Source organism: Spinacia oleracea, chromosome 3 (genome assembly GCF_020520425.1).
Source record: "Spinacia oleracea cultivar Varoflay chromosome 3, BTI_SOV_V1, whole genome shotgun sequence".
Taxonomy (NCBI): domain Eukaryota; kingdom Viridiplantae; phylum Streptophyta; class Magnoliopsida; order Caryophyllales; family Amaranthaceae; genus Spinacia; species Spinacia oleracea.
The window spans coordinates 39,870,941-39,882,467 of record NC_079489.1 but is presented as its reverse complement, the minus strand read 5'-3'; the positions used below and the strand labels follow the sequence as shown (position 1 = coordinate 39,882,467).

The following is an 11,527-nucleotide window of genomic DNA, read 5'->3' as shown; positions in this document are numbered from 1 at the left end:
AAGGGTTGGAGTCAATACTCAGAATATAATTGTGTGTTGTTGTGTTTCACGTCGAATTTAGGGGCCTATTTATAGGGAAGAGTTCGTGGAAAGATAGAGTTGCAGAGTTCTAATCCACAAAGAATTAGGAAAAAACACGTACCCAGGTATTTTCAGCGCCCAGAGCCAGGCGTTGAAAATAGGGTCTGGGCTGTTTTCTTTAGTCAGATTCGGATTCCTGAAATCCGTAGAGTTTGAGATTAATTCGAGTCTTTTAGCGCGTATCAATTTTATGACGGAATGCGTCTGGGCCCGTTACGGACTCTAGGCTCGTTAGGATTTTAATTAATACGTAACTCTTACTTCCGAATCATATTAGGAATAGGATTCTCGCAGTTTTCTATCTCAATTAGGATTTATGTTGGAATGCAACACCTAATTCTGACAGGTTTCTATCTTTTATGATTTGCCACTTTTAGAAGCTACCTTTTACGGCAGTTACTATTTTTAGCAGGTTTCCATAAATAGCAGGTTTCGGGTGAAATGAAATGGGGAATCGAGATTCGTTTATTTTATAGGAGATGCGTTGTCAAGTGGAGTTTTTATGCTTTCATCATCGAACATTTCCCTTGCGGGAATGGGGACAAAAGTAGGTGTCTACAATAATAAAAACGAAAAAGTTTAGTTTTAAACCCTTCATTTTAAAAATTAAAAATGCAAAAACTGAAATGAAACCCTAATTAACTCGATAAAATGAAACCCTGATTTTAACAATGAAATCGTAAAATACTGCAACAAAATCCCTAATTCAAAAAACAATAATCCCTAATTTGAGCCAAAATCAAAAAAGAAAACACTGAAACAAATCGAACAATTCAATACATACCTAGCGAATTGAAATTGAAATCACAAAGAATATAAGAAACTTACAGGAATCAAAGATTTTGAAGAAGATAAGTCAATCGTAGAGAGGATTTGAAGAAGGAGAGAGAAAACGGGAAGAAGAGAGAGAAAGAAAATCTGGAAAAGGGAGGAGAAAGGGAGGTCATTCATCCAGAGTAAAATGATCATATTACCCTTATCTTTTGATTTGGTCGGGCGAGATAAGTGCCGTTGGATTGAATTGATCGAGGTGGTTCTGACCAGATCTTGATTCTATATATAAGTTTGTTTATTTATTTAATTTTTTTTTGAGTAAAAGTTTATTATGTTTGTAAAACAAACCTTTAGTAATTTCAAAGGGATAATTTGTAATAAAATGAAAAAATTATTAGTAAGAAAAAATAGAAAACTTAAACTAACTTTTAAGCATTTTGAGTTAGACAAATGTATAATATTATTAGGAAAATTTGGTAATATTAATCCAACCTTTGGCCGGTTTTCTTTTATTAATCCCACCTACGACATATTTTTTAATAATCCCACCTTTACTACCCAACGACTTTTATTGGGCTTAAGTGACCGATAACTGGTGAAAAAATCATCGAGATGGTGATGAATTGATGATGATGACTGAATACATCTAGAGAGAGTACTTCCACGTAGGGATATATTACCGCTGACAATAGGTTTATGACGTGTTGGGCCCAATAAAAGACGTTGGGTGGTAAAGGTGGGATTATTAAAAAATATTATACCATTTGTAAATCAGAACTTGTGCATTATTTTTGTGACTCTAAAAACCGATTCAAACCAAAGTTTGGAGGTCTGGGTACTGGCGTTGAAAGAAGCGCAGTGTTCATTATTTTTCCCGCCATGGAAGTTGACGGCGAACAGATCCTCCAACGCAAGCATTCTCAGTACCATAACTTGGTCCTTTTCTCTCTACTCAATTTCCTATTTCTTATTTCTTCTTATTCGCATTTTTCTCTCTTGCAATTTAATCTAACACTTGTAATTATTCTTAATTATTTGTGGGATGAATTTGCAGGATGAAGTATTTTTGGTGCGGAATGAGGTGTATAAAGGGCAACAATACAGTCAAATTTACTACGCAAGGCTTCATATATTGAGGACTCTGCTTCATTCTCTTGTTCCTCACTGGAAATCCCACATTCCTGGTTTGTTTCCCACTTTTTTGAATTTCTCTTTTTCGTTTGTTATTAGATTGTAATTTGAGTATGACCCATCTTTTCATCTAAGTTATTTTGATTTTTTCTTTTGGTTTTTTCTTTTGGTGTATTTGGTTCAATATTATCATTTTTATTGATTGTTTTGGGAGGGTATTTCAGTTTTATTTTGAGGTTTGAATAAAACTCATGTAAAATTTGAGGCCATTTTAAGTTTTTAACACTAGGGTTTTGTCGAGTTTTGCTATTTTTGTAATTATGGTTCCATTTGATGAATTTTTTAGTTTATGCCATATGCTTTTGGTGGGGGGGTGGTTCCATAATGTCTAGGTTGGGAGAAAGTAAATCGGGGGGTGGGGGTTATCTGATTCATAATTGAACTCAGAGTAGGTTAGTTATTTGGTAATGATTTCATTTGTACTAACATACCTTTTGAATCATCAGTTTGATGCTTTAATTGAAAAAAAATTGAGCCACGCCATAGAGTTAGTTATGTTTCTGTATTTCCATGTTTCTCTTTTGATCCAAAAGTGTGTCCCGCTGTTTGCAGTCGAGACTGTAGGTGTTCCATTTACTTAAGTGAGTTTATCGCTAGTCGGGAGGGGAGTCTGGAGCCTGGATAATGTGGCAAAAGCTTGAGGTGGGTTTGAAAATCCAAAACTCACTCAAGAATCTACTTTTTTTCCAACCAAATCAAATCATGCCACATCATCACACTTTATCCTACTTAATTATATTCGTTAGAGTTTAGGTTAGTATGAGTTGAGTCGGAATAATGTGTACAAACAAGGAGAGTCTTGTGTAAATCTGAATAATGAAAAAGTAGGTAAAGTTAGTGTAAAATCGATGTGGCAAAGTCTGGAGGTTGGAGTTGAGTTTGAGGGATAAACTCACACATAGGTTATGATTGCATCATTAACATGTTTATAATTGATTATTTGAACTTCTCGGAGAAAAGTAGTTGCTTTAATAATTTTTTGCACTATGTATCTGTATATTAGAAGGGTTTTCTTTTATTTATAATTGTGTTTATGCACGCGATGCATGTGTGATATTTTATATGAATATTTTTTTAGACAAATGGAAAGTTTATACTCCCTCCGTCCCAAATTACTCGTTACACTTACCTTTGCACAAAGTTTTAGGTGATAAGTGGTTGTTTGGTTATCAATTGTTATTTTATTGAAAAAGTAGATGTGATTGGAGTTAGTGGGTATTTTTTTAATTGAATGAGAGAGGGTGTGAGGACAAAAAATAATTTAGTGGGAAGAGAGAGACAATATAATAATTGTGGGGTCATTCCTAATTTAGAAGTGTAACAAGTAATTTGAGACAGGCGAAAAAGGAAAGTGTAACAAGTAATCTGGGACGGAGGGAGTATTTTTTTTATTAGAATTTCTAGAAATATATGATGAATTAGTTTGTGTTTTTTTTTTAATTTAAACAAATTTAACATGTTAGTAAGGGTATAATAAGCGTTTCACATGGGGGCACCAGAAAAGTTAAAGACAGCGGTTGTTCCCTTATAGAATATAGAAGAATAGAAATTATATTTTGATTGATTATTTTAATTTCCGGGCATGGTTACTTTATGCTATGTTAAAAGTGCTGATCAATGACTTTGGCTTCCTCTTTGTATTTTTTTGGGTGTATTTTTGTTGCTGGCTGGCGATGCCAAATGTCTTTCTATGCCTATTCTCTTTTCGTTTTGGTTATTGAATCAGAACTGTACATTGTTAATTCAAAATCACAAGTCCATGAGTGTGGAATCTCTTATAGATTTGAGGGCTTTTCTTGTAGTTTGTAAGATTTTGGGTCTAGAAGAGGGCAAGGAATGTATCCTTGTAGGAACACTCTACAAGGACATGAAACTCAAACCCTGTATTCTTGACGAGTATGCTAAGGAGGTAAGGAGGTTGCTATGCAATACAATATTATTTTGGTCAAGCAACGTTGCTATTCTAAAGTTTAAACTAATTCTCTCTTCTTCCCCATTCTCGAATTCTTCATTTTCTTCAACAAATAGAGGTCTTTGATTCCTCTTGTCAAGCCGCACAATTTTATGCATCCTGATGATCACCTGATCCTGGAGGATGAAAGTGGAAGAGTTAAGCTGGAGGGAGCTACACTTTTTCCTTCTGTTTATGTGACAGGTATTATTTTTTTATCCTTACTTCCCCTGGAGCAGAGAAAATTTAGCATGTTTATATGTGTATAGGATTTGTTAATTGGTAGACAAATATCCATACTAGGAACAATATTCTGGTTGGTCTGCCAGAATGTTTCGTTCCCCTTGCGCGACTTTAATCCCCGAGGATGCAAGATTTAGTGAAATAGGATAGGTAAGGAATCATGATGAATAAATTATACTCTGTATTTTAATGGATATCTTGATAATTTTGCTATATTTGACTTTTAACAATTGAAGTCAGTTATATCTCTGAAAGAGGATGATGGAAATGATGGTATTTTATACTCCCTCTTTCCCTTAATACTTGCACCGTTTTGACTTTCTGCACTATTCACATAATTCACTTTGACCCTATTTTATTTCTAGTATATGAAAACAAATGTTAGTATATAATATATGGTTGGCTTCATCTTAATATATATTTTCAAAATATTAATATTTTTATAATTTTTTATAATAAGTAGTTAAAGATATTGGTGGTCAAAGTTGTGCATTGGCAAGCGTGTCCAGTCAAAACGGTGCAAGTATTAAGGGACAGAGGGAGTAATAACATTACTTATGAATCGAAGTGCAACTGAAATTCCAAGTAAGCTTTACTTATTAACACTTCATATGCCTTCTGGACCCCAAAAGAATGATAGGTGAGCTTCTGAATTTTTAACAGCGTGGACCGTCTCAATATTCAATGCATTCATGGTGAATGACGGTCATGTTTGAGGCTGTGTATTGGCTGGTCAACATTATATTGAGTCATTATCATTACCCCATTGCCTCAAAGAGGCTCCCGCAAGAAGCGGGGTAAGGGGGGGTCGGACGTACGCAACCTTACCCCTGCAATTGCAGAGAGGTTGTTTCCAATTGACCCAAAAGCGATAACGGGACGACCATCTTCTACTTCATGGAAAGGAAGCGAAGAGGTATTAAGAGCCATTTTGATTTAGTCCATCACATCCCACAGCCAAAAGGGAAAATATTTTGAGTAAGGGAAAATATTTTGCAATACTTTTAAATGGTTGAGTTGTATACTTAATGGCCTTGCCATGAAAGTGGGAAAAGTTGTTGACTTTGATCGCTATATTTGATCACAACTCCATGATTTCTGTATCCACTGTCATTCCTTTTTGCTCCACCATCTTTTGCGTCTGTTCACTTATTAGTAAGTTAAACCTATTATTTGCTGGTTTGAGTGTTTACCTAGATGTACCTGTTGGTGACAGTATTGCCATGTTGGATTGACATAATAAACTTCAACAGGGGTTGTGGTTGCATTTGTTGGAAAAGAATCTGGAGCTGGGTCGTTTCTTGTTCACGATATCCTTGAAGCTGGCCTACCACCCCAGATCGAGAAGCCTCTAAAGCTTGGTAATGTTACTCTACGTTCTTGAAATCTTTGGCAGAGAAGTTATCATTTAGTGAACATCTTGTTCTTACATTGTGTGTACACTGTAGCTTCTAAGGTAGTGGTACAAATAAATTCTTCTTGATTAAGGGTCCCTGTTGGTCCCTGTTGTTCTTCTCTGTTGAACAGTATTAAGGGACAAAGTGCCGGGGGGGGGGGGGGGGGGGGGTGTTCTATGTATTGTATAAGGCAATGGTCGGGACACTTGGGAGACTAAGGAAAGCATTTGTCTTTTTACATCTACAATGCAAATAGGCCACACCCTAGTAGTTATCCTTAATATGTGTGCTTAAGCTTAAGCGGAAGATTAAATTGGGAGGGATTCGAAATTTTTGTCATTAGCAGTGACCAAAGCTGCCTTTTGCTCCACGGGATGTAGTTGTACGGAAAACTCTAACGAGGGGGTCGTGACTTCCGTCCACATAATTGACTCAATTTGTGTAACATTCCGTAATAGGAGTCCAGGAAAAAAAATCGTGGACTGTTTCCTGTAAGTTAATCCAAAAAGGCACTACCTGTTCTCATTTATTAACATGAACTCTATGTAACTTTGACATCAGTTTTCCTGATAAAGTTTTCTTGTGCTGATGGTTTGAATATTTCTAGAACCTCGTTAATTATTATATGGATTGATGGAAATGCTTCACCGGCATGAGTTAAAAAATCAAGTTCCCTCTATTGAATGGAAGATGCTGTTACAGATTGCTGTGTGTGAACCTTAGTTAATAAATCAGTGATATTTCTGGACTAGCTGACGAGTTGGATGTGTGGTACTAGTGTACTATTATTTCATCGCTGTAGTGTTTGGATTTGGGAATTTTGTTTGTTGGTCATCTCTCATAGGAAAATTCCTTGCAGAGTCTTGTGTTGAATTATCCTCGCAATTGCAAGAGCAAAGAAAAATACTCTCGTGGATTTGTGATTTGTTCTCGTAAAGAGTTTTAGGAAGTTTATCCATTTGAACAACTTGAAAAATCATGTCAAAGAGAGTTGTGTAAAGGCCATTTTCATGTGAGAGGAAGATTGCGTTCTTCTAATGGTTACCTCAGTTTGAACTTATGTGTCCTTGCTTTCTGGACTTGGAGCTTAAGGAAAGTTGGAAACACATACAGACCTAAGTACAATAGAACTAGGAAACTAAATATTAACAAAGGTACGAAAAGGTAGTTTCCTAATTCGTGTACATTATCGTGATTATGATAATATTATACCTTAAAATACGAAATGGTTTACCACAGTTATATACTTTAGTTACCGTCATGAAAATAAAAATGAAGCCACGAGTTTATAATTATTTTATATTGTAGACATGCTGACATGGTTTTGAGTTGTGCTTTGGATTAGATAATTTGAAGTTCAGAGTTTGAATGTAATTGTGTGGGCAACTTCATTATACAATGAGTTATGTCTAGCCCAACCATGTTATTCTTAATATATTTTTTCATTGTATGGTGCGAGGCTATATAGTAGAACAGACTACTGAGCCGGTACTAAGCGATATTGTTGAGGAGGTGAAGAGTAATCAATACCTTCCATATCTAATTTGACCATGAGGTCAGGGTACTTGAGGAATTGAACCATCAATCTCATGCATTGTGGGTGGAAGCTTTACCCTTGTGCCCCATTTGGCTCTTAGTCTAAACTCTAAACCTTTTACAGGGAGGTTGACTACTGCTGGGTCTTTGTGAACCTGTGATTTAGGTCAGTTTTTTCTTTATAATTATGAAGTCAAGTATGCATGAAACAAAAAGTGATTTGTAGTACATTACTTCGCTATTTCTGCCAAGAATAAGGAAACAGGTGCATTTCTCATTCCATAGGAATTCTGTTTGAGGTTCTAGGCAGATATATAGAGCCCATACCATCCATACTTCATGCCTTCTTTCTTGTAACTCTTTTGTGCCGGCTGCTTACATGTAATATTTGCCTTATCTGCTGCATCTTTACTGCCCTCTTTTTATGTCTGAAACTCTTTGGGTTTATATGTTTGCAGGTGATGACAAGTATGTTGTCTTCGTATCAGGCTTGAGTGTTGGAAATAGCACCTCAAACCCTCTCCAGTCCCAGCTGCTTGTGGATCATATAACTGGCCATTTAGGCGACGAAAATGTCTTACTCTTCAGTACTTTATCGCGCATCAATTAATTATTACTGTAGAGTCGCTGACTAATCATTGCTTTAAAATCGGTGCAGGAACAGAGAATTGCTGCAGAGATAGTCCATGTAGTAATTGCTGGAAATTCTGTAGAATTCGCCAGAGGACTATTTAATGGACAGGTAACGTGTTTTTTGGAATTTCACTGGGTTCAGGAAATAAGTCTGACATGCTAGGTCAACTTCTAGCTTAGATTTTCATTATTTTAAGGTTTATACTCCATGTATTGCTGAGTAGCTTGTTGATTCTTCCTTTTTAGCTTGTACCCTCTTTCATACTAGTTTTATAAAACATACTCCCTATTAGTCTATTTGACCAGGGGTAATATGAAGAGCATTGTTTTCCTGATACTGCTTCCAGATTATTTGATAAAATAGTACTGGAATCCTTTTTCTGTTTATGATAATTCTCTTGATTACTGGGTGAAGTTTCTGTTGTTGATTTAATGATGTTTATTGTTTTCTGTTTATTACTAACTGTGAAATTTGTGAAACTTAAGGGATGCTAGGGAGGTGGGTGGGAGGGTAAAGAAATGTTCTTGAAGAAAATCAGCCTTTTTTATTTTGTCTGTTTCTGCAGATTACAGGATCCAAGGATCAATCTAAACTATCTGAGCCATTTAGAGAGCTGGATGTCTTGCTGACTCAGGTTCTTGCATCTACTTAATGTGTGAATATCTCTTTTTTTTTTTTTTTTTCCGTTTCTTTTATAGCGGTCAACATGACCGTATACTTTATACGTAGATTGCTGCTGGTGTATCTCTGGATATCATGCCAGGGCCGAATGATCCTGCAAACTTCTATCTACCACAGCAGGTGTTTTCCCTAAATATGAGTTTGATTTTTGGGTGAGTATAAGTGCATAACTTCTGGTAGCCTTTGATTTCATCTTGACATTGTTTTTTTTCCAGCCTTTAAATAGATGCCTTTTTCCCGGGTCTTCAGTTTATAACACCTTTAGGTCTTGTACTAATCCTCATTCCTTTGAGCTTGACAGTATCAGGTAATGTTTGGCCCTCTGTTTGTTTTCATTGGTTTTCAAAATGGATGTGTACTTACCAGTGGGCTACATCCTATAGATTTATTGGGACATCAGGCCAGAATATTGATGATCTTGAAAAGTATTCAGAAGCTAAAGATAAACTCGAGTTCTTGGAAAGGACGTTGAGATGGAGGCATCTTGCTCCATCTGCACCCAACACTCTAGGTAACAGTAAAAGAATATCCTTTTTGTTTTGTTTTTTTAGGAGGATATATTTCGATTGCAGTAATGTTGTTTTATAGTGGATATTCAAAGCATCGGCCCTTACATTACACAAATCTTGATGAACATTTTTATTCTTTGAAAACTTTCAGGGTGCTACCCATTTACAGACAGGGATCCTTTTGTAATTGAGAGTTGTCCTCATGTTTACTTTGTCGGCAATCAGGATAAGTACGAAAGCCGTTTAATCAAAGGTACTCCTTGAACTATGCACTTTTTTCAAATATGTCCTGAAGTAATCTATTTGTCACTCGATTGTATATAAGATATGTCACTCACACTTTTGCACACAGGATCAGAAGGTCAAATGACACAACTTATTACCATTCCAAAATTTTGCGAGACAGGAGTTGCTGTCGTGGTAAGCTTTGCTACATGCTGCATTACTATGTTAGGATATATTTTACATCACTATTCTAGGATATATGGACTTCCCTTTGCAGGTGTTGAAGAAGTAATGCCTTTTTTCTTTTCTGGCAGCTTAATTTGAGAAATCAGGAGAGCCATGCTCTGAGTTTTGGGACTCAATTCAGCTTGTAACTGTGAATCATGAGTTTCAGGTAAATTATGAATGTTTCTGAATTTTGTTATACAATGTTTTAAGTTTTTTAACCCATGGTAAGACTTGATCATCAGCGCCCCAACTCTCAGGCATTTCTTGGTTGCCTTGCCTCCATATGTTGATCTGCTCTTGAGGGCCACTGATTTGCTACTTACCTTCTGTTTGCTATTGCCTCACATAAGTTAAAATATTGGCCTCAAAACTCATTTAAGTAATCATGGTTGTATTATTATCATTTAGGCTACTTTTAAAAACCCACATCTTGGATTGAAACTTTTCATAGCAGTTTGAATATTGTCTCAAAAAATCTGTTTGTATTGTCGTCAAAATATACAAGGTAACTACCCCACTAACCAAGAGAACTGCAAAACTTCAGAAAGGAACTCTTTTCTCTGTTTGGAAGGATTTAATCGAATAGACGAATAGTGGGACCCAGAAATTGAGATATTGTTATTCGAATTACTGATACATGGAAACCTTAACATAGTTTTTAGTCCTTAAACATGTTAGAATAGGAAAAGTAATACTTTGTTGGTTATTGGCTCAGTTGATATCATTTGTATGCAGTGGCTACTAGTCATTTTTATGTATGGAGAGTAAACCTGTTCTTTGTGTGCCAATATGCATATAAACACGACTTTGTTGAATGATAGTTTGAAGGGTGCGACACCTATGGAGCAAGTTGATTTACTCTTATTCCCTTAATCTTCTGATTGTGATGCATCTTTACGTGTTAAATGAACGCGTTACATAACAGATAAACAGAAAGCGGGTGAATATTATGTATTAAATACTGTAGTTTTATACAAAGTAGCTTGTTCAAGTAGTTTTTAGTCCTTAAAACTATGAAAATGCTTGCTTCTTAAAACTCTGTAAACTGTTCTGGACTTTGTAAAATATAAATCCTAAAAATTCAAGTCACATATTTGCAGAAGTTAAATCCCAGCATCAATAAATTCCTCTTGGGTGTATCTTGCATTATCTTCCTCATGTTATCCTTTTCAACATCATTCTCAATTTCATTTATGTTAAAATTAGCAAATACCAAATATGCAGTGATTTTTTCTTTTGTATATGGGCAGGGTCAGAAAGTTATTTATCAACCAAGCAGGGTACTATGGACCTTTGTACAATGTGGAGGTTGCAGACTGCAGTAGGCGGTAGCTTCTTTGTTGGGCATCTAACAGCAAAAGTTGAGCCTAGTATCTTATGTCCATAACTAAAATGTCTATAATAATATCGATATTGAAGGATATTGATCCCAACCACGATGCAGACACCAGCACGATGCAGCCACCAGCTGGTGGCTGTTATGTATGGGTTTCTGACTACCTAGTCCTTGTATAATGGTAGTCTTAGGTAATCTTGTGTTGTGCTCCTATGTATCTTAGCGGCTTAGCCTTAGTTATTTAGAAGAGGTACTCAAAGATGCTTTCATTACAGATTTCCTGTTATCACAATTTTTCGTCATTATTATGTCAGTCTTTCCCCTGCGTGTTTTCTTCGTCTTAAACCAGGATTTAACTCAAAGAAAAGGGGAAATTGTATTTATGCTCATCGGACTTCCTACCTTGTTTTTGTTTCTTGGAATCTCCAAGACTTTGTAAACAAAAACCATTTTCCTCGTATCGGGTTACTCCCTCAATTCCTAAATAATTATAGTTTATCATTTTGATAAGGAAAAAACTTTATCTACTCACCGGGTAAACTACCCACCACTAATAGAGAGTGTGGTAGTGGAATCCACATCAGCTTTATTAATTGTTTTTTAATGTTCTATTAGTAGTGGGTTATCTACCCAGTGGGTAGATGTAGCAATGTCCGATTGATAACTATTTAGGGAAAGGAAGTTAGTTAAAGTGGTGATAATTACGAACAAAGAAGTAATTTAAAGTGTAACTAGCTTTTG

The 11,527-nt window shown here is 35.9% G+C and overlaps 1 protein-coding gene across 1 annotated transcript; it reads left to right on the top strand.

Moving 5' to 3' along the window:
• The first annotated feature begins 1,633 nt into the window (after window positions 1-1,633).
• On the top strand, window positions 1,634-11,131 carry LOC110793333 (DNA polymerase delta small subunit). The gene is made up of 15 exons (XM_021998196.2): window positions 1,634-1,791; window positions 1,910-2,039; window positions 3,849-3,955; window positions 4,075-4,201; window positions 5,494-5,601; window positions 7,632-7,747; window positions 7,832-7,915; window positions 8,373-8,441; window positions 8,537-8,608; window positions 8,704-8,795; window positions 8,872-8,999; window positions 9,149-9,250; window positions 9,350-9,417; window positions 9,537-9,616; window positions 10,701-11,131. The coding sequence occupies exons 1-14, from the start codon at window positions 1,735-1,737 to the stop codon at window positions 9,594-9,596; spliced, it is 1,320 nt and encodes a 439-aa protein (XP_021853888.1). The 5' UTR covers window positions 1,634-1,734; the 3' UTR covers window positions 9,597-9,616; window positions 10,701-11,131.
• Window positions 11,132-11,527: the final 396 nt, after the last annotated feature.